The 24289-nt window shown below is 38.6% G+C and overlaps 1 protein-coding gene across 3 annotated transcripts in view; it reads right to left on the bottom strand.

Annotated features, from left to right (window-relative positions):
* Positions 1-24289, bottom strand: part of LOC131063904 (uncharacterized) — a 57555-nt gene that overhangs the window by 806 nt on the left and 32460 nt on the right. For 2 of the 3 annotated variants that reach the window (XM_059218467.1, XM_059218466.1), the window contains 2 exons: positions 681-814; positions 19-104 (listed from right to left, as the gene is read on the bottom strand). In XM_059218467.1, coding sequence (XP_059074450.1) covers positions 19-104; positions 681-743 — 149 coding nt within the window. In that variant the 5' untranslated portion in view covers positions 744-814. Of the gene's footprint in view, positions 1-18; positions 105-680; positions 815-20960; positions 21010-24289 lie in introns of all 3 variants that reach the window. The other variant, XM_059218468.1, reaches the window with a different exon arrangement.

Raw genomic sequence — 24289 nt, 5'->3', positions numbered from 1 at the left:
ATAGGCACACTTTCTCACCTTTGAGGCCTAATCTGAATTTCCACTTCTTCCGCATCTTTTGCACTGTCTTCGCCTACATTCATTTGCTTCACCCATCCTTCAGCCTGAAACAAAAACGAGACTCAAATGCTACAAAAACATCTAAAACAAACAAAATAGATATAAAACAATGTCTTACAATCTATTAATTCTGTAAAATGTAAGTCCTATTAAGAGCTTTGATCGTAGTTGGGAAAAAAAAGGCTAGATGAACAAATAATGAGTTTTAACTTAAAACCCTACCAGAAAATCAGCCTTAAGAATGAGGATATGCATTGAAAGAACTTCACGAGTCATCTATTAGCATGTCAAACACTATAGTATAATTGGCATAGAAGGAGGATTGATTTTTCCCACAATAGATAAAGTCTCATTTATTCTTTACAAGTTGAATGTTCTCGATGAGATTATAAGTACTAATAATGGTTTAAAGCAGTGGAGAAGCTATTATGGTTTAATCAGTTCTTGAATCAGTCATTCCAGAATTCGAGCAGATATAAACAGTGGAGTTTGGCTAGGCCTATTTGAATTATAAATAATTCATATTTAGGATTAAACAAATTCAAAGATTTAAAATACAATATAAGAACAAAGAACCTCGTCACTACCATATGAAATTAATACAGAAACAAAATGCTCACCAATTTCAATGATTTGTTCAACACGATCACATTTTGTGAATCATTTTTCTTTGAAGATTCCATGAGTACAATATTGCACAATACACAACTTGTTCTATCGCTGAGACCAAGATTCAAGCTTCAATTTAACTTGTCTGCAAAATTATAACATAATAAGTGAATGTTACAAAATAATATTAGTTTATATAAACATTGGAAACGGCATTTGCTTCAAACAAAAAGAATTTTACCAATATGGTAAGTTAAAACCTATTGCTAATAAAGTAACTAGTGTGTAACCTTGTGTTCAAAATGTACATAAAATGGCATGTAACGAAGCAAAATAAAATCAACTTAAAGTATGATCATACAAAAATTCAATAAGCTCTCTACCTTAAAACAAAGGCCAGTGAATTGTAAAATAAATTATCTTTTTTTAAGCCTAAAACGAAAAAATTGCCTAGTACTGAATACACCACTTACAACTAAATAATTTAGTTTAGCTGGATCAATAATCGACTAACTTCTAATAGACATGCGTAATTAGGACACCCGAGTTGCAGGGATAATTACACTGTTGGAAGCACCATAAAGGACATCCTTGGTCTAGTCCAATGCTTTCAATCAACATTTTTTAAGCATGTCAGATGAACAAACAATATTACAGTCACGAAGGTGACCAAAGTTGCCTTCTAAGAAATTGCTCCTTATTGTAGGCGACAATCTTTGAGAAGCCATGATATGGGCACCATACAGACACCCTTTCACATATTGTCCAATGAATATTATCAACTATATAAGTTGATGAGATTAATATCACGATTCAACTGCATAGTTTTTGAGTCAAACTCATTGATCCATATTTCATGACTAGTGATTCACACAAACTCATCTCTCATGAGAATGAATGGTCCACTAAGCACTCACTGTATCTATGTGATGCTCACAGGGGTGAAGCATCAAGATCCCAGGAGGTCGCCCATCCCAATACTACTCCAACTCAAGCACACTTAACCATAGAGTTTCTCTCAAGATCTAGCCCACTTAACTTGCTACCCCATTTGCAAAACCTTCAACAAGTGTTTCTGATGATATTTTACAACATCCAGGTCAGCTAAAAAAGATGATATGAATCCAGATGCAGACATCGACAACTCAGTTCTTAAAAATGTTATGGCTTTGCTGCTAAAGATAATTCCATCAATAGAAAGAAACTTTAAAGATCTGAACAATATTTCTTAATGTTTTTTTAGCTATTTATGAATAAGCATGCAATTGTCTCGAAATATAACAAGTGACTAAATGATGAACAACAGCAAATAAGAATGGTATTCTATGTACAGAAGCCAGCAGATCAGTTTTACTTTTTTACATTATAATTCTACAATAAATTATAAGTATCAGCAGGGCCTGACAATGAAATTATCATCTTGCTGACAAATCAATACCTGTCTCTGATAGTTGACAAGCTGATGAGAAAACAAATGTTGTGAATTACTTCCCAAGCCTAGAACCCTCTGCCTTTAGCTATCAAAAACAGGATAAATGTTACAAATAAGGCTGATAATATTGAGCTTGCAGAATTAGGCACTCATGGAGATTGCCCATCTCTAATGGTGTGACTGACCACATGCTGAAACTTCTCTTAACCACAACATCAATGCTTTCTCTGAATTTTCAACGGTACCATAGTTGTTGGCCCAGGTAATAATCCATCAAAAATACTTCCTCTAAGCACATTTGGCCGTTAATCATGAGTAACATTCAATTTTAATCCATGCCCCACCAAGTTTCCTGGATGGAGATGCCAGGGGATAGGAAACGTGTTTTAGGACAGCCGGGATGGAAGGCCTTTTTTAAGGGACAGCAATTAAAAAAATAGGGGAAATTTAAAAAATACAGAAACTTTAAAATATTCTTATAATAAGGCATTCACCATATTTATTTTATACCCATATTATGAAACATTACAGCTGAATGTAGAATTCACATGAAGCAACATGCAAATTAACAACATTTCAATGTCCATAATCATTTGAGTTTTCATTAATAATGTGTATGTACAACAAAATGGAATGCTAAAACAGTGAAAAGCTAAAACTACAAAATGACAAAATGTAGACAACTAGATATGCTACTCATATGCCTCCACCTTATCTTCATCTAAATCAAAATTACAGTCTATATCTCAATCACTACCAATATGAGGGACCACCTCATCCAATGGAACCCCAACAAATCCCTCATGTGCCGCCCCATCACCAATTTATATGGCACCTTCAAGATCAATGCTCTACCATGCAGCTGGAGCCTATCAATCCTAGAGTTGCAAGGCACTGTGCATGACCACCAACTTCTCCACTCATTCAGAGGTCAGTCTATTCCTCTTTACTAACTGAATGAAGTTGTATATGGACCGATTCCTCTCTACAACAAAGGAACTAGCAATCTATGAAAGAAGGTTAATGGCCAGCATCCTCAACTTTATTGCATCTTTGATGCCATGTCCAACATCCAATAGGGTTAATTTAAGATAATGTAAACCTGGTCTTCACTTCTAGTTTGCTAAATGTTGGACCCCAAAGATTGAAACAAAGATTATCCACTATGTTTGAAGAGAATTTGCCTCCTTGTTGTTATACATCTTTCAAAGGACCTTCATGAGCCCTTTTTCACCATTTCATCATCAAGAGTAGGCACTCTCCCGAGCCCTAGTGCATACCATTTGGGATTTAGAGGATAGGCTGCAATATGAAGCAAGGTGTTCAAAGTGTTCCTCCACTACATCACTATGGGTTTAATCTGCCTCTCATATAATCCTAAATTATGAAACCCACTATCAATTGTATGATCCATCTGCCCAAACATGATGTTAAATGTCTCATAAATCTCTCCAAGATTAGGAGAGTCTATATCAACAAATCTAATGATCCACACAATGGGTGAGATGGAGGAGAAATGTATCTGCAAACAAAATTTTCAAAAAAGAATAAAACAAATGACAAAGTATAATATTTAGAATTTTTTATTTTTCCACAACTAACTTTTATTACTACCCAACAAATCTACAATTCTTGGGCAACAACTTAACAAGTGAATGCTAATACAAAAATTGATAATGGGTAGTGTTGACGTGTATTTTGTACACTATCAAACACAGAATAAAATACCCAAGGGTACCTTATCCTCTCTTGAGTAAAGCCTCTGAATGTTGAAGATATCGCAAAAAGGATCAATCAGGGTGACTTCAAGGTTCTTCGCTGTAGGATCTCTATGTGTGGATAAGCACCAGTGGTCGTTGTGAATGCTGTTTCTTCAAGGGGTCTTACGCACTTTGAAAGCTGCTCTGAGTTGCTCTCACTTGACTGCAGGAACGGGAATTTCCTGACACTAACAAATTCTCAAAAAAGATCAAAAGATAGGGTTTTCAAGAGATGAATTCTAATCTAATCCTAAGAATGACTCAATGTAGGCTAGACTTGGTAAGATTCTACCAATTTCAGTATTGCCAAGGAATTACAACTCTACTGGAATTGATGCGATCTTCTGAGGTGATTAGTGATTTTCAAATCATCAAGAATTATAGATACTACCATAAAGATACATATCAATAGTTCAATAATGATTGAAGGTTCAAGCAATCTAAATATCTCCAGTTGACCACACAAGGCGTCCTTACAATCAGTAAGAAGCTAGTGGTTTGGAACGTGAATCTCACCAAAGATCAAACACAACACTTAGTCCTTCAAACTTAAATACTACTTCGACTGAGAATGATTCAAGAAAGTAAACAACCATGAAGATAGCCACAAGAATTGCAATAAAACACCATAACTTCAATATTTTATTGATCTCAAAGCCAAAATAGACAACAATTGTTCGAAATTCTCTCTTCACTACTCAATCTTGCTACAAAATAACTTTCTCTCTAAGCTCTCTAATTTCTTTTTCTAAAATCTAATCTCATCTCATCTTCTAATGACAAAATGAAAATGAGTGAGGGTATATATAGCATTCTCAATTACAATGAACGGCCCAGATCGAAAGAAGATCAATGGCTGAGATTCTGACACCTAAACCCTAATTAGGGTTTGTTACAAAAAGTTCCCTTTTTAGATGAACATTATTAAATGCATAACCAAATATTTAATTGGCACAAAAGTCGAGGAAACATAGACCAATGATAATTAAGATGCCACATCATTCTATAACAACCTTTCTTCTAGAACCTTGTTCCCTTTCCAATGCTCTTTCTTAGCATATGCAACGAATCTGGATACAATTCCTTCAACCTCAACAATGGGAATCTCAAGAAGATTCTTCATTCGTTCCTCCAAGTGGATAACCTGATCAAAGGCAGTGAGAAGAGCCGCTTCCCATCCAGGTTCGAGTTCTTTGATCTTCTCAATCAGGAGCATAGTAGTGAACATTAGATCCCGTTGCTCATCTGTGATGACATTCTCATCTTTGCAAAAGATGACCTTGATTCTATCTTCCAACTCTTGGATGTCCACATCTGTCTCAATCTCGATTCGTCGGCCAAGGATGGTACACAATACTTCAAACACTTTATCCTGAATTGGATGGATGACGCCTTCAACTTGATTGCATTTGGTGTTGATGTCTTCGAAAAGAACCTCTTTCATCTGGAGTAGAGTTGACCACTGAAGTAGGTTATGAGTTCCTCCATCCATTATCTTTTCCTGTGCTAGGATCTTCCTTGGTGTTTGCCTGATTACTTGCAGAACAGGAATGATAACATCTCTAGTGTGAGCGAAAGCGGCTACAGTTATCATTAGATTGTGGACGATCTCAAGGACCTGGATAGCTCGGTGGATTGTCTTCATCATTCTTGTTGTAAATTCAACAGCTACCGTGTGGGATTTGTCAATCCAAGAGCTCATAAGCTGAACCAAGCTCTTGACTCTTTCTGCCTCACCAACTGATTCAAGGGGAAGTGCTTGCACAGGAGATACAGCTGGATCCTGACGTCTTAAGGGCTGATTGAGATGACTAAAGTAGCCTCTCCAAGCACCGACCTCTCTCTCAAGCTTCCTATTCTTTTTCATTTCTTCTTTAAGTTTGCCCTTAAGTGCTTCAAATGAATCGGTTGCCTCATCCATCGCCTGTTTAGAAGTGAGTGGACCAAGCTCAAATTTTTCTACATCATACTCATCTGCGAGAATTTCACCTTCATACTTGTCCACTACTGGTGTAGCTATCTGCAATTTCCTGGACCCTGTCTCATCCCTTATCACTTTGGACATCTTCGTGGCCTTCCTCTTCTCCGTTACTTCTTGAGAATTTCCTATAAGGCTCTCTAAGTCAATTACATCTTCTTCGTCTTCAATCACAATCACCCTTGTCAGTCTCTCCTTCAACCAATCTGGGATGGCGGATCTTGTCTCTCTAACTTGTATTTCTTTAAGGGTGGGTTCATCTTCTCGGAGAGGAGATGTCGCTTCATCATCATTTCCCTAATCCTCTTGTAGCTCATAAATTTGTAGAGGTTGACTTGATGAATGTTGAGGTGTTTGTCCCTTCTCTGGCTTATCATTCTGTACCATGGATTCCATAGATTCATCAATCTTAGGTACCATCTTCTCTTGACTTTCAGCTTGACTTGCCTTCTTTCCATGTCGAGAAGATGTGCCTGATGGGCGATCTCGATTGGCCTCTTGCTTCTTCTTGGAAGATTCTCTTTTCTCAAGTCTTTCTTTCCTCTTTGCGCCTCTAGGATGAGAATTGTCTTCACTTATGCTTGCTCCTCCTTCTTCTGATCTTTCCTCCAAAGTAAAAGTCATTGGTATGTTCTGCTCCCTTAACTTCTGATGTTGTACATCCACCCATCTGCGAGTACATGACAAAACAGGAGCCATCAAAGCTCTCAAATCCAAAATCTCAGGCTCGCTCCAATCTATCTTCACTCTCTTATCTTCTTTGTCATAGGATGACTGGAGGCATCTGTTGTTGTCCTGGGCTTGATCGACTACTCTATAAACTTTGCATTTTCTGATGAAATCTAAAGGTAATCTGGAATGCATCTTTCTTTTAACTTCTAAATCACTTGAGAGATTCATCCAAAAGTCTTACACCTGAAACTCATGTCCGTACTTCCTAGCAACTATCTCCTCCATATAACCATACGGATCAAAATTCTCCCATGGGGCAAAGAAGGTGAATGAATACAAGGCTAATTCCTTCTCTGCATCCTCTGAAGCTTGAGTATTAGGACATACCTCAACTGAATTTCCCAATATGATAGGCACGGGAACTCCATTTCCATCCTTGTGTCTGAATATCTTCGCACAAGCTACCAATTGTCTGGTTACCTCAAGTAGCACTATCCTGTCTGTCGGATACCTCGGCAACATGTAGGGAGGTGAAGGACATCCCTGAACTCTGATGTATGTAAACTTTTGAAACTGGATGAACCAAGCACCATACCTCTTCACAAGCTCTTGTGCATCCAGAGATAGTCGATTGTGAATCCCGCCTTGCAATATCCTAGTGATGTTCATCATGAAGGTATCATTGACTAACTTGTAGTCACTTCCAGGTGGATGATGCAAATGAACATAAGAGTCACAAACTCTCACTTCTCCCAGTCCTCTTCCGATCACTCCTCTGTGAGGTAGCCCTGCATACTCAAAACTCCTGATCAGGGCATATATGACATATGAGCTCATGTGGAACGACTTGGTAGGCCTTAGTCTTCTCAACTGCACATCTAGGCTATTGCTAATAATTCTGGCCCAATGAATCGTTCCTTTTCCTTGGACAATCACCTGAATGAAGAAGAACATCCACTTCTCGAAGTAGAAGGCTTGAGGAGCCCCCGTAACTCGATTGAGCAAAGTTATCAAATCTCTGTACTCCTCCTGGAAATCAATCCTATGCGGTGTATTGGGAATCTTGTTCAGGTGAGGACGACTTTTGAGCAACCAATTCTTGTTGATGAGATTCAGGCAAGTGTCAGGATCATCTTCATACATTGACCTGGCTCCTTCTAAACTTTTGTAAATCATATCTTTATGCTCTGGAAGATGAAGAGCTTCGCTTATAGCCTCCTCTGAAAGGTAAGCTAAAGTGTTTCCTTCCTTGGATACGATCGATCTTGATTGTGAGTCATAATGGCGGGCACATTCGATCATCAGCTCATGACACTGGACTGCTAGGGGGAAACCAGCCGCCTTGATGATGCCACTTTCAATTATCTTCTTCGCAATAGGTGATGGCTTGCCAATGTAAGGGACCTCTCGAAACTTCTTCACACTGAAGTTTCCCAAGTTGGTATCTCCGATATTACTCCATTTGGACACAATCCTGGTCTCCAATTCTTCGTTCTTCTGATCTTCCTTCATGAGAGCCGGGAGACTAGTAGATGCTCCCGCCTTTGGAGTCGCCATCTTGACACCTACACAACATTTCACAATTAGTAATATATCTTGAAGCGTAGAAATATAGAGTAGAAAGGAACATTTAAGATTTTAATTAGGAAACTTCATGATAAATCTTGAGTTATCATTTCCTAATTAACTATGCCAAACTTAGAATTTTCAAAACAAAAGTTCAAAATTCAAATCTTCAACAATGGTGTCAAGATGATTTCGCCATACCTCCTCTTGAGTATTAAACTCTAAGAAATGATGCAAAAATAGATGAATTTCGCTAAGCAAAATGTAGATCAAAGTTCTCCCTTGGATAAAATGCGCCTCCTTTAGCCTTCACAAGAATCAACTCCACTTCCCTCTAGTCTCCAACAATTGAAATAAATTCGCTCCAAGCAAACCAGATTTCGCACCTCCAATTAGCTCTCCAAATTCGCTCTTAAGGCAATGATTGAATGATTTGAATTGTGGAAAAACACCTCCAATATATAGAGCGCTCACCCCTTTGCTCCCTCTAGGCCGACTTGACAAAAAAGAGGTTAAAAATAAATAAAATTCCAAAAAAAGGGGGCCAACTTGGCAAAATAAATGAAAATAAGGCCTTGTGCGCTTTATATTTAATTTTAACTTAATAAAGATTAATTTTAAATGCCTCCAAGATAGAAGTTCGATTTTTAAGGCTTAAAATTAATTTATTAAATGCCAAAATGTCTTTTATTTAATGCCAATTTAAGTTTAATTTTTTCAAATGCCTCAAAATTAGCAATTTTGGCGATCAAATGCAATTTGGAGAATATTAATTTTTAAAACAAGGCTTAATGAAACTTCCTGAGGATTTCGCCCTAGACCCTCTCTGAGGGTCAGGAGCGATTTTTGAATTTTAGCCTTGAATATTTCACATTTTGACGAGAAAATCTCCTGGAGGGTAAATCGATATCTAGTTGATGCGTTGCACTTCAAATTTGACATTTTTTCATGAGGAAAATAGGTGGAATTGTCAATTTCGCCCTGGACCTTCACTGAGGGTCAGGAGCGATTTTTCATTTTTTGCTCAAATTTAGCACTTTTCCACCTCCAAAATTTCTTCAAGACATTTCAACTAGGTCCTTTCACTGAATTGCAAACTTAGCTCAATCCAATTTTGGAGAAAAGGTGTGATTCTGAAGTTTCTCGCTGTGAGCCCTCTCTGAGGGTCAGGAGCGATTTTTGCAATTTAGGCTTGATTCTTCATCATTTTTCATTAAAACTTCATTCATCATTTGGCAATGCCTTCCCTTAATCCACTCCAACCAAATTCGCTTTGTTGTTGCAAGGTAAAATGAGGATTTTCAACAATATCGCTATGGGCCCTCTCTGAGGGTCCTGAGCGATTTTTCGCTGTGGGCCTTCACTGAGGGTCAGGAGTGATTTTTCATTTTTTGACCAAAATCATCAAAGTTTTAAAGGCAAAATAATATTCATCCTGCTCTTGGAGGTCTTTTCTCCTTGTCCAAACCTTGCCTTAGCACCATTTTGAAGAAAACATGCATTTTTTGAAAATCTCGCTGTGGGTCTTCAGTGAGGGTCCGGAGCGATTTTTTTGTTCTAGGCAAATTCCTTCATCTTTTAATCTTCAAATCACCTCCAAGGCATAATACATCACGTCCTCCTCCTGTCCAAGCAAGTTTTTATCTCAATTCTTCAAACAAAGGAGAGAAAACTGGAAAATCGCTATGGGCCCTCTCTGAGGGTCCGAAGCGATTTTTGTAATTGCCTTCAAAATATTGATTCTCAACGATTTCTTTTCACTTCAAGGCTTTTCAAACATCGTTTCAAACCCATGCCTAACCTTAGCCTTCCTCAAACTTGAATGAAAAATTCCCATTTTAGGTTTCTTGTTGTGGGCCTTCTCTGAGGGTCCGGAGCGATTTTTCGCTGTGGGCCTTCAGTGAGGGTCAAGAGAGACTTTTTCATTTTGGGTTGATTTCTTCTTGTGTTGATCCTCCAAATTATATTCAACGGATAGAACATGCTTTCCTTCATCCCTTCCAATCATAAAATCACTTTGATCTTGTAAGAATAATGCATATTTGAAAATCTCGCTGCGGACCCTCTCTGAGGGTCAGGAGCGATTTTTGCTACCTGGACCAAAATGTTTCACTTTTCATCTAAAAATCACTTTGCCAAGGGAGATATCGTCTTGTTCTTTGCTATGAAAAAAATTCATGTCCAAGAAAGGTCCAAAAATGTGCACACAAACAAAATCACTGTGGGCCCTCTCTGAGGGTCAGGAGCGATTTTTCCTTTCCTAGGCAAAACTCCTTCAATTTATCATCTTTGATCAAGTCTAGATACCTCATTATGTTCATTCTATCCTTCATCATGCTCTTGGCCTTTCAAATCGACCAAATAAGGCTAGCAATGACCCTTATAAGATTTCTCGCTGTGGGCCCTCTCTGAGGGTCAGGAGCGATTTTTGAATTTTCAACAAGGTCCTTCATCATTTCTAGCCAAAACTTCCTCAAGCGGGTGGAGAAAGTCATTTATTTTCCATTTATGATCAAAACTTGGTCTCTTTTCATTGCAAAATGAAGGAAATCAAAATCTCGTTGTGGGCCCTCTCTGAGGGTCAGGAGCGATTTTTTCCTTAGTTTCCAAAATTCACCATCTTTCACAACTCCAAACCGTCCAAAGCCTCAAGTCACGTTCAATCATCCTTCCAGGAGACCCTGCACAAAGCAATTTAGAAAAGTCAGTGACAAATATGACTTAAACAACATTTTCGCCCTGGGCCTTCTCTGAGGGTCAGGAGCGATTTTACCCCTTTTGGCCAAACTGCTTCAAATTTAAGTCTCCAACTGCTTCACAAGGCAAAGTCAAGTCATTTTCAAGGTCAGGAACCAGTTAGCAAGTTCATCAAAAACAAGAAATGGTATTCAGGATAAATTTCGCCCTGGGCCCTGTCTGAGGGTCAAGAGCGATTTGTCTGTTTCAGGCATCATCTTGCTTCAAAAATTTGATCAAAACTCACCTAGGCAAGAACACACAATTTCACCTTCAAAAATGCTAACACTTAGTCAAAATTGGATTTTACCCTAAAAACCCCTTTATTAGACCTAACCTGAGACCTACTTGACTCCCCTGAAAGGCTTACCTTACTTTAATCGTCTCAATTCTTCGGGAGGATACTTAACAACTTTCAAAATTTGACTGGACTTAGCTTGGATAACATCAAAAGAAACCCCTAAGGTTTAGCCCTAGCCCAGACAGACCACTCACTCACTCAAAACCCTAAAGGCAGAGAGAAAAACAAGCAAAACAAAAGCGAAAAAGAGGGGGTCCCCATTCTAATGGGGCGATGTGTGAAATGGTCACAACAGGTAGTAAACTTATCTCAAATGATGTAATTTTATGCTCTCGTCTTCTTCTCACTATTATTCTCTTCTTTTCTTCTTCTTGTTCTCTTTCTTTGTCTTCTCACAAATGCAAAATGGCAAAATGAGGAAGTTTTTTGGCTTTCAAGTGTTGGTGTCTTTGTTTCAGTCTAAGGTTGTTGTAAAAGGGTTTGGATTGGCTTTTAAGTGTTGGTGTCTTTGTTTATGAAGGGATGTGAGGGCCCTTGTCTCTTTCTCTTTTTTTTTTTTTTGATTGAAACCTAGTCATTCCTGATTGATTTTTCAAGTACCAAAAACATTTACAATTTTGCTTTTACAGGGGATGGCCCCAAAAACATTTCCTACCCATCCTTGCATCCCCAAAAATTCCCCAATGTGGGGTATGAGTAAAAATTCCCAAGGGACACAAACCTGTGCAACATAAAAGTACTTATACTGATGTGTTGTGACCATTTCATGCATTCCCCCATCGCAGATGGAGACCCCCTTTTTTGCTTGCAGTCTCAATTTTAGGCAGCTTAGTAGTATTCTAGGTCTCCTTAGGATAAAATGAGTCATATCAACTTCTAGAAAGATTGGATTGGTGATTAAGATCAAGGTTGAGAGGCGGTTGTTTGAGAGATTTGAATTTGATTGCTTGAGTTTGAAGTGATATGGTCATTTGAAATTGCCTAAGTATGAGAAAGTTTTGGATTATAAGAGGTGGAGCACATCTTTCTTCCATCCTTCCCTTCATCCCATATCTTCCATTTCATATCCATATCCTTCACACCTTCCTAGCCGCGGCATCTTCCATGCCTCTCTATATCCTCCCTTCCGTCCATCCCCTCCATCTTCCCTTCATCTTCCTTCATCTCCTTCCACCCTCCATCTTTCTTCCATCCTACATTTTTCATCTACCCTTCCTTCCATCTCACCCATTTCCTACCACACACCTCATAACCTTTACCTCCCTTATTCCCCTAAGCTTACCTTCCATCTTGCCCCAATCCTATCCCTTATCCCTCCATTTTCCTTCACCTACCTTCCCCTTCGCCTTTCATTACCCTTTCACCTTCCACATCCCTCATTACCTTCATCCTTTCACATCCCCATCCCTTAACCCCCTTCACTTTCCTACCTTTCATTGCCCCTTATACCTCCCAACTTCCATTTACCATATCTACTAACCACTTACCTTCCCTTCCATTTCCTACATCCTATCCTAAACTTTCACCTCAATACCCTTTACCCTTACTTCACTTACCTAACCCCCATCCCATCCTTCACTACCTTTTACCTCCCACACCTTCCATTCCTTATACCTCCCAACTTCTAGTTTCTACCCACCGCCAACTCCTTATTCCCCTTTCCTACATCCTCGACATATTCCTCCATTTACATCCTTCACACCCCTTTCACCACGGCATCCTTCCAAACCACATCCACGACACCCCCCTTCCACGTGGACATCCCTCTCCACTTCTCTACCGTGTGTTGTGACCTTTTCACACATCACCCCATTGCAAACAGGGACCCCCTCTTTCTTGCTTTCTGCGTCTTGTTAGTTTAGGGTTTTGGCAGTGAGACGACAATTTTGAGTTTCTAGTGTCCAAGTCTCGAATTTTAAAGTGTGATCATGCCTATTTGTTATTAGGGGTTTTGAGTTTAGAGTAGGATCAAGAGTGTAAAATGTTAAATGTCTAGGTGATCCTGATTTTGTCTAAGTGTAGACTGAGTGTGAATGAGTTTTAAAGTGTTTGAGTCGGAGATATTTTTGTGCCCAAGTGTTAAAAGGTCCTTTAGGGGTTGTTTTCCTGGTCCTAGGAGGTTATTCAAGTTAAATTTGCACTTTATCCCGATGGTATTCCTATTTTCTCGCTCAATTTTTGATCAATTTGGCTAAGTCCCGATGCATTTTGATGAAATTTGGAGTGTCCAAATGATTTTGAGTAGAAAAGTTATTAAATTCCTAATGAAAATCCATATTTTAATGGTCTAAAGGTCAAAAATCCTGATGGGAGGTGCTTTTCCCCCCACATTTCCGATGACCCATGATTTTCCCCCACTCAAATCCTGATGGGAGATGAATTTTCCCCACATTTCCGATGGACCCTGTTTTTCCCCACTCAAGTTCCTGATGGAGGGCGATTTTCCACCAGGAAGGTAAATTTTTTACTGTGGGAAATTCTCTGATGACTCATGTTTTTCCCCTGGGAATGCAGATGACTTTGTTGCGGATGAAATTTGATATCTTGATGAAGATCAATTTTCCACCAGGACAATTTGTGATAAATTTAATGGATTTTTTTTATGCAGATGATTGTCCTAATGAATGACAGATTTCCCCAAGTGCAAATTTTGATGAAATTTTGATCTGGATAATTATCCAGATAGGGAGCGATTTTCCCAAAGGTGAACTTTTGGACTTAGCGATGAAGATGAAATGAATTTTTTTGAGTCCAGATGAAAATCATTTTTCCCAGAGGGGTTTTTTTGACGAATTTGATGATTTTTGATTGGGAATTTTATCCCAAAGGAAATCGATTTTTCCCCAAAGGGCAATTATGACATTTTGAATGAGTTTTCATTTGGATTTTTTTAAATCCAAACATGGGGCGATTTTCCCCAAGTGCCCAATTTAATTAATTTTTGAAGGATTTTAATAAAGGTGGGCCCAAATTTAATTGTTTTTGCATTGCGTGATGATTATTTAATTACCAAAAACAATTATTAAATGAATTGCAACAATTATTAATGATTAAATATTTTCCTATTGCAAATTGATTTTCCCCGGCAAGCTATAAAAGCAAGTTTTTTATCCCACATGGCTTGTGTGGTGAATCAACAAGGTGAAAACAAGAATAAGTATGTCAGCCAGCAATATAATATTATTATATTTGCTGATGTGATTGATTGAAGACAGCTAAGAGGCTGATTGAGGAGTTTTTTTTTTTCAGCTGGGCGATTTTGGAGAAGTGTCCATTGGACACCATTGAAGGGCTGAAGCTGCAAGTTAGAGATTTATTTGCTCAAATACACCTGGGCGCTGCCATTGAAGAAGGATCACAGCGAGTTGGGTAATCATTTTGACCACATTGGGTGATTTTGGTGAGTGGCGCCACCCTTGGGAGTTTAGCGATTTTGCTTGGAGGGTGAGTTCTTCCATTTTGGGGGGCGATTTCTTTGTATTTTCTGGGCACCATTGCTGTTAGGAGGCTGCAATTGTTCTCAGACCTGCATTTTCCACCATTGCTGGAACCACTTTGACTTCCATTGTTGGCTGGGAACTCAATTTTTAGACTTAACCTTTCATTTCCAGCTCACTCCCACTTAGGTGATTTTGATTGAAGATCATTTTGGAAGCATTCTTGAAGCATTTTCAGTGTGTCTTCAGACTTAGAGTTTCATTTCCAGCCTTCTACACTTGGGCGACTTTGTTGAGGAAGCATTTAAGACATTTTGTGGTCATTTTCTGAGTATGTCACCATTTCCTAAGGTGTTGGCAAAGGTCTAAAACTCCATTTTCAGACCTATCTTCAGACATTTATTTTTATGAGCCCTTTATTCGTGCCCATATTTGATCACTTTGACTTTGGGAGGTAAATTTCATCAAACACAAGTGTTTATGCATGACTGCAACAATTTTAAATGACTGATTTTGAGTGTTGCAGGTTGTCTTCACACCTATTGGCAGCCGTTGTTGAGTTTGGAAGGGTGTCTTCAGACATTTAAAACTGAAAATCAGAACTTTGTTCACCTGTTCCAAGTGAAATTTGACCTTTGGTACTCTTATGACCCTAATTTTGATGATTTTTTTTAGTATACTAAGTGTCTTCAGACTTAGTTTTTCATATCAGACCTTATCTAAGTCTGAAAATGAGGGTTTTTTAAGGTTTTATGAGGGTTTTATACACTATTCTTGTCATATTTACATTCTATTTTCAGAATTTGTTAGGAATAAGAATATAATATTTGATTTCCATTCCTAAAAATTGTCTAAATTCTAAGAGAACTTATTCAATTCTGAAAATAGTTATCAAGATAATTTTTCCTGAGGTTATTGGCTTCTAGCTTCGTACAGGTACTATGTCTAAATCCGGGATTGGAGTTTGGAAGCAATAGTTGAAGACAGTCCAAGGGGGATTTTATCCGGATTCCAAGTTATCATCTCGATTGAAAGAGATCACAGATACAAACACGAATTTCCTAAATATGGAGCAGATACGACAAAGGATGTTAGGCATGAGGAACCAAATTCCCTCTCCTACCTATGCAAATATCATGAGTGGCATATATCATGCCGCTGGATTTCCACAATCCATACAATGCAGCGATTTTGTTCTGGAATGCGTAAGACACTGTGTTCCTCTCTCCAGATTGATCTAAACTTCCAAAGGGGTAACCATTGCCTACCTTGTTGAGGATGCAATTGCTGAAGTGTTTGGAATTCCCCACAGTACAGACATAAAGGATAGAATGAAGGATGAATATGAAGCGAAGTATAAGTTGAAGGCAGATGCATGTAAGACTGTAGTGAATAAAGAGTGGATGATTGAGCCAAGGCCTCATCGTTCCAAGGCGCCTAAGACACTCATGTGCATAGATTTGAAAGAGGAATATAGCAATTTGGTATTCCTACTTAATCGAGTGATGGGGATGTCGTAGGGTGCCTTATTTGAAGGATGGATGTTTTATTTTATCCAGGATTGTGTAAGAGGAACAATGATCAATGGGTCGAAAATGATGGTGCCTAAGACACTCATGTGCACACATTTGAAAGAGGAATATAGCAATTTGGTATTCCTACTTCATCGAGTGATGGGGTGACATAGGGTGCCTTATTTGAAGGATGGATGTTTTATTTTATCCAGGATTGTGTAAGAGGAACAATGATCAATGGGTCGAAAATCATCAGTGACAATCTGGATTTTCAGTTAAGAAATGTGGAAAGAACTAAGTCATTCGCCATGACTTCCAACCTTGTGTATATACTTACTAGATTTGTCACATACAAAGGATTGATATGCAAAGGTGAAGTCGGGATTGGACAAGGATAGTATAGAAGCTATGAATGTTATCGACAACTTGACATGCATAGGATTGAAGACTATAGGAGGGTAAATGATGCATACACCATGTATATTACAAGGATGTTTCAAGGCGGAATCCACAAGAGGTTGTCCAAAGAGGCAATGGAGTTAAATGAACAATATGGATCGTGGTACGTACAGTTTCCCACCTTCACATACCTAAGGATTCAGGGATTCAAATTTGAACCATACAAGCTTCCTAGGTATCCTACAGACAGAATGATCCTACTTGAGGTGGTGAGACAACTTATGGAATTCGATTTCATCCAAAAGAAGCATAGAACAGGGATGACTTTTCCTATTACTATAGGGAAAACTTTGGAAGTGTGCCAATTTGCCGCTACAGCTAGTACAATGATTGATGAGCTTGTGTTCTATCGCCTTGGAACCTATAGGAAAAGAGACAGATTTGATCCACATAAGAATGTTGAAAGGATCAGAGGAGAGATTCATACAAAAGGTTTACATTGAAGATTAATGGGCTAACCTGATGGATGAACAAGCAGTGAAGAGGAGAATGTGGTCCAGGATGTCCGTAGATTTCATGAGAAAGTGTTAACTCTTTCTCATTCTTGATCAAATATTGGATGATAGTGATCATACTCATCCGCATTATGAAAATGAAATGAAGAAATCTATCCTATTACCTAGTTGGTCAGAGCCAGAGGTAACAGATTTGAATGTTCTTATGAGAGATGTCATGGATTTCTCTAGAGAATGGATAGACAAGCAGATGAACAAATTGATAGGTATGGGTGTTGTCTTCACATATGAGAAGATGAAACGGGCGAAATCCTCTCTTGAGGATGATTAGAGACAATTAGTGATGTGAGGATTCATGCAAATGAGGAGAGTCAAGCTCCTAAACGTAGGAAGAATACACCTGGAGAATCCAAGACGAAGGGGAAGGAGATACTTAGTCAGCCGTCAGAGAAGAAACAAAAGCCTGGCGCTCCTTTGTCTCCCCTTAGTCTCTCATCGATCAAGGAGATCGACATGCCAGAGTAGAACAGGGAGTTTGAATAATGCTCCAATACAATGATTTTTCTAAAGAACATTCATGAGTTGCATGCTACAGCACAATCTACACCACCTAATGAAGATGATGAGCAGCTGAGACCTCCTACTGTTCTGTTGGAGGTTAGCTTAGGTAATAATGTTCATGATTTGACTAAGGACAAGGAGGATGATGATGATGTTATCTTGGCATTGAGGGAACTTGATCAGGAAATGTGTCTTGATGATGGAATGGAAATGTCCACCATTCCCGATTGGTTGATGAGGAGCATGGAGAAGAGTAAGAAGATGGTAAAGGTCTAGCCTGTTGATAATATTGATGATTACTTAGCCAGAAGCAATAAGAAGAAGGAACCTAAGAAGGCTAAGATACTTTTGAATATAGCTAGAGATGAAACATGAATGAGGATTGCACAAGTTGCTATCCCAATTGGTGATGTGACTAGAGATGATGCTACTCCTATGGATTTCCAGATCACTTCGATTGCCCTTGGACGGACTACAAAAGAACAAGAATTCCAAGAGCTTGGTGATACAATTCGGGTGATCAATGCGAGGTTAGACAGGGAGATTGAGAAGAAAGAAATGTGCAGAGAAGAGAATATCAAGCTAAGAGAGTATATTGCAGGGATAAGGCGTGAGAATCCCACCTTTGTCCCCACTATTGCCATTGACCGTGGACTTAATTTTAATCATGAGGCAGCAAGAGATACACTTGCATAGTTGGGAAATTGGATTGAAGATGTGAAGAGGCAAGCAGATGATTTCCTTACTCAGTTTGTCCAATTATTTGATAGGACAATGGCACTCATATTCAGGATACAGTATTTGGAGGGAGTTTGGGATGAATTCCAACCTATTCAGAAGAGGACTATCCCCCGCCTCAGAGTGTTGAAGAAAATTCCAATGTCCACATTGATTCAAGAGAAAGTTGTGCACATAGGAGATAGATACGATTTCCATGGTTGGTATTGTTCATTGGCCATGCGGAAATCCACTTATGAACATGCACGAAAGGATTGTGCAAAGATGGAAGGATCAATTCAGGAGATACAATCGAAAATCCTTACATCTATTGAAGAATTGTTGGGGGTAGATGTCAGTGTTGTCAGTGGTCTACACTTAGAAGAATTGAGAGATAAGATGAAATCCATGTACTTACGTCAATTGGATTCTTTGAAGAAGAGTCAGATAGATGATTTGGTTTCCTTGCTAATTCATGTCCATAATTCGCAGAAGTTTATGCCACATTGGGAGAGTACTTTGGATGCCTAACCTAATGCATTGGATGTGATTGATGTGCAGCAAGATACTTTGCCTAGCATTACCATGGAGGAATTAGATTCAATATTGGTTAGATTCCTAGAATATGCTGTAAGAGAAAGGAATGCAGGCCAGAATCTTCTAGAAGATTCCTTACTTGATGATTAGGCACTATTCTATTGGGTCACATGTTGGTGGCTCCATTTTTTATGTAAACCCTAATTAGGGCAACTTTAGGGTTGTGTTAGCATGATCTTGGCCCTTGATTCTAAATGAATCTTGGTCATTCATTTCTTTTGAGGCTCTATATAAACCCCATTTCCTCTCATTTGTAAGGGAGAGATTTTTGAGAATTGTCGATTATATGTTGCAGATTTGAATACAAGTCATTGTTCCATTGATGGTGATTTTGTTTAAGTGGTGCATGCATTTGTGGTTCTCATTGCCTCCAAGTTAGATTAGAATTTACTTTCAAGTATTTTTAGATTGAATGAAAGAATTTTTTGAATGCATTTGTGTGGAATCCATCTAATCCATACCACTAGCCTCTTGTTGATTGTAAGTGTGCCTTGCGTGGTCAACTGAAATTTTATGCGAACTTAACTTCAATTGTTATACGTCCATTGTTATGCATTGCATTGAATGGTATCAATGGTTGATGGTAATGATTTGAACATCTTTGAAATATACCTTAGATGATTGCACTAAGCTTGTGTCAAATTGTTCGATTGATGGCGAGACCTTGCCTAGTAGGATTCCATTGAATTATTCACCCTTTTCTTGCATTCTAGGCTTTAGAATAGAATTCCTAAACCCTAGTTCTTTTATCCTTTTTTTTATAAATCCACGTTAGATTAGATCAAGAACTCAAGGTGCAAAATCTTAAGTCATCGACATAGCCTATTCCAATTCCAAATCCATGAAAGATTCCCAAATTGAACAATTACGTAAGTCCCCAAGTGAAAACAGCATTATCACATCAAACAATTGAGTTACCCACATGTCAAGAACTAACCATAGAAACCTTAGAATCGTCTTAGTTGATAGAAATATTTAGCATCTGAGGTGATTTTGTTCAAAAGAGGGTAAAATACTTTGGTATTTTATTGTGTGTTTGTATGTGCATAAAACACTCATCAACACCGTGGCATATGCCTAAGTCCAAATCCCTAACCTTCCTTACTTCCTCTCCACCGTGGCACATCCTACTTTCATATCCCTCCCAAGTCTCCCATCGCGACACCCTTTATTAAGCATATCCTCCACCAAGGTGCCACTATGGCATGTGATTCTTAAGTCTAAAACACCCAACGGAAAGGATGAAGTCATAAGAGCTAGCGCCCACAAAAGGAAATGAAATCCGACTTGGGCATTGAAAATTCAAACTCTAAAAATAAAACATTTCAAAACAAAGCCGTTGAAAGCTAAAAAAAATAAAATAAAAGAAATAACAAAAAGAGCAAAGTCGGCTATAACCAAAAATCGATGCATTGGAATTTAAAAAGAAAAAAATAATTAAACAAACAAAACAAGTCAGCCTTGAAAGGAATACAAAAGGCCAAAGGACACACACTTAGAAAAATGATTAGTGCCTATAAAAGGGATGGTTGATCATTTCGTTTGATCAACCATCCAAGTTGATTTTATTTATTTCTTTTTTTTTCTCTATCAGGCAGCAAATTTGAGCAAGGCAGATTTTCTTCATCAGCAATTTGATATTGTGATTTCTGGAACAAATTTTGTCAAACTAAGAGGCATATTTTAAGAATCGGGCATTTTTCACAATCTCTTACAGGTCTGATTTTGTGTGATTTCAATCATAAATCAGGGTTTTAAAAGGGTTTTAATGGAGAAATTCTTTCTTCATTTGTTTTTAGAAAATCTTAATTGGCTGATTCATGTCTTTTATGAAATTTATTTATCATATTTGAAGCAGTAGTCTGATTTTTCACAATCAAAGTTTTAGGATCAGCATTTAAGTTTGGCAATTTATTAAGATTTCAAGTGAAGTATCAATTCTAAAAGAAGATTGCTAACTTAGTAAGAGATTTCCAGTCATACAAACATTAATATCATATTAAGTTCCTAACTTAGACAATTCTTCCAGAAGGTAAATGGCAACCTTGAAAGTTGGAGGTCTCACAAGGCAAGCTCTCATCAAGGAAGATGTGAAAGGAGCATTACCTGAATCCAAAGTTGAACTACTCGCCACTCGGCAAAACTCATCAAGCCCCTGGGAAAAAAACTCAGAAAAACTCGGCAACTTAAAAACACGCTTAAATTTAATAAAAAATGCATTTTTTATGCAAAATTTAATGAGAAGATGCATCCAATGAGTCAATAAATGACAACACAAAAGAAACAAGCTGATTCTAGATATATTTAAATGCAAAGTGTCTACAAAATCGCATCCTCATAAGGAATGCTGATGGCTGGAAGCCTGAAAGCAATATAGTAAATAGTTTTTGTAAAACCAAAAGTAAATACATCATTACAAATTACAATTACAACTTCCTCTTCCCAGCTCTAGCAAAAAATTTGGGAGAGGTAGATCTAGAGGGTCTAGTCCTAGAAGTCTGCAGTGGGCGTGTGAGTGTCTATGCCTCCTCACTTGGTATGGCTGGCTCATCCTCCATCATTACTGAAGCTATGTCTCCACCTTCTTATGGCGCTGGCAATGACTCCTCATCCTCATCCTCTTCCTCCTCAATGTCATCCAGCGTGAAACCAAATCCACCCCCCTCCTCCCCCATAGCCTGCCTCTCCAAATCAGTGATTTCACCCTCAGAAAACAATGGAGGCTGCTCCTGTGATGTCCAATCACTGTAAGAATCTATATCATCCAAGTCAATTGGACCACCTTCTACTTCCTCTACCTTCCTTACGCGCAATCGAAGGTTATATTGCACGAAGACAAGGTCATTGAGGCATTTCTGTGCTAACTTGCTCCTCTTCTTCGTGTGGATTGCTTCAGACAAGCTCCAATTGCGCTCCACTTGGAATCACTCAAAAATCACTCCAAGTCAACCTTCCCCCTTCTTAGCCCAAAACCCAATCAAAAAACACAAAATGAATTTGTTTTGTGCCTTTTTTCTTATCACGCACAGGCGGCCGAGTTTTTGACTCGGACTCGCCCAAGTTTTTGACCAAAACTCGGTGAGTCAATTCGGCGAGTAAAAGTCGTAAATACTTGCCAGGAAGAAAAACTCTATGAGTTTTTGCAACTCGCCGAGTACCCGGCGAGTAATTCAACTATGCCTGAATCAAAGATTACTTCACTATGGGCAAATGTGAGAGACACCAACTTGGGCAAGATTGACATGAAGAAATTTGAAGGCCCCCTCTACACAAGTAAGCCAACTGGGATTTCAAAGAAAATGATTCAAAATGGAGTTGTCCAAGCAGTTGGTTTCCTTCCTACCATCCAATGCAATGAACTAATAGTTGAACGTGCAAGACACTATCATGTCAATACAAGACAAATAAAGACACCTGATGGCAAAGTATTAGCATTCTTGTTAGAGACAGCTATCAGTGAGGCATTCAACATACCCGAGCTTGAAGATATGATATACAAGAATAAAAAGCATTGGCAATTTATGAGGATGACCCCGATAAATGCTCAAGCATCATCAATAAGTATTGATTGTCAAAGGCTTGGCCTGCTCTTAACAAAGTTCCAAGCAAGCTCCACCAAACCGACTTCAAGGAGGAATTCGGTGATCTGATTACCCTGCTCAACAGGATCATGGGAAGTCCACATGCCTCCTCATTTGAGAATTGGATGTTCTACTTCATAGAAGCAGTAACAACCGGAAATGAGAAGATTAATTAGGCCAAGATTATAAGTAATAATCTTGATCTTCAATTGAGAAGACTTGAGCACACCAAACAATTTCATATGAGCTCCTACATCATCTACTCACTAGCCAGAGCCAAAGAATGCACAGGATTGATGTATAGAGGCCCAATAAGCAATGGAAAGGGAGAAATAAGGGTATGCGAGAACTACACACAGCTGCATTTTCATAACAAGGCTCATTATCGGAGAGTGAATGATGCCTTCTCATGCATATAACAAGAAAGTTGCAAGGCGGTATCCATCAAAGACTATCCTCGCAGGCACAAGACTTGGTGAAGAAATATGGTGTGTGGTTCATTCAATTTCCTAAGTTCACCTACATACGAGTTCAAGGATGCTCATCTCCACCATACAAGTTTCCACATTATCCTACCAACAAGATGGTGTTGTTAGATGTGTTGAGACAATTAGTTGCATATGACAAGACTAAAAAGGACAAACATAAGACTAGGATTTCCTTTCCTATTGTGGTTGGACAATCATTGGAGGTATGTCCATCTTTGTAGGCAGCTAAGAGGTCAGTAGAAGAGATGAAATTTTATCCCTTCATTGAATATCCTTTAAGGACTAATTTTGATCCATACGGCAATATAAAGAGGAAGAATGGTCACAAACACAGACATAGGCCACACATGGAAGACTATTGGATGAATGCCAAAGATGATTTTGAGATTAAAAAGATGATGTTTTCCAAATTGCCTATAGATATCATCAAGATATTCAGAGTATTCACAATCCCAGATCAAGCACAAGATGATGGAAGGCGCCTACAACATGCTTATGAGCAAGTAAAGGATAAAGAAGTGGAAGTCAATTGGGTTGAAGTAGAAGTCACTAATATGAATGAGTTGATGAAACTTGTCTTGGCTTACACAAGGATGGGTAGATTGTCAAAATAACAAATTGAAGAGTCAAAATGTCCAGCTCACCTTTGATATGATGGGAGATCTGGATTCTTTAGATGAGGAAACAAAAAGCGTAAGCATAAGTGAGAACACTACCTAGTCAACCCGACCTATGAGCTCTAAAAGAAAAGGAAGCCACAAGGAGGGATCAAAGTAGAAGAAGCAAAGGAAGTACAAGTCATCCTTCCACCAGCACCTCTTCCATCCATGAGGTCAATAGGAACAAGATGGCCAACAATGAAGGGCAATCATCTTGGAAGGGAGGTAGTGATCAAGGTGCAAATGAATCACTAGAATCCAGTATACATAACAATTAGGGAGATAAGACAGCTAAAGGAAAGCAGCCCCATGTACAAGACCCTCTAAGAGCACAAGAAGCAGTTGCAAATGACAAGGATGCCAAAGATGAATATGTGGATATAGGAAATCATGATGAGGCAACTTCTCCACCCTAAGAAGAACATCAAATCAAGGAGTTACTGATAGAGAAGGAAAGATCCACTATTCCAGCATGGCTGCAAGAGACAATCAATAAGGAAGTGATAGTAACCGAAGATGAAACAATTGACAACTTGGATGACTTCTTGAATAGGATTGGTCCGACAAAGGAGAAGAGGAAGGCTACCAAGCATTCAAAGATCACAAAAGACAGTGTTGGATCCCGAGTCATATAGATTGCTACTCAAAGAGTGGACAAGCCAAAGTATGAGATCACTGTTGATGAGTATGATTTGGAGACAATTGAG

Source organism: Cryptomeria japonica, chromosome 3 (assembly GCF_030272615.1).
Source record: "Cryptomeria japonica chromosome 3, Sugi_1.0, whole genome shotgun sequence".
Lineage (NCBI taxonomy): Eukaryota > Viridiplantae > Streptophyta > Pinopsida > Cupressales > Cupressaceae > Cryptomeria > Cryptomeria japonica.
This window is presented reverse-complemented; position numbering and strand designations above follow the sequence as displayed.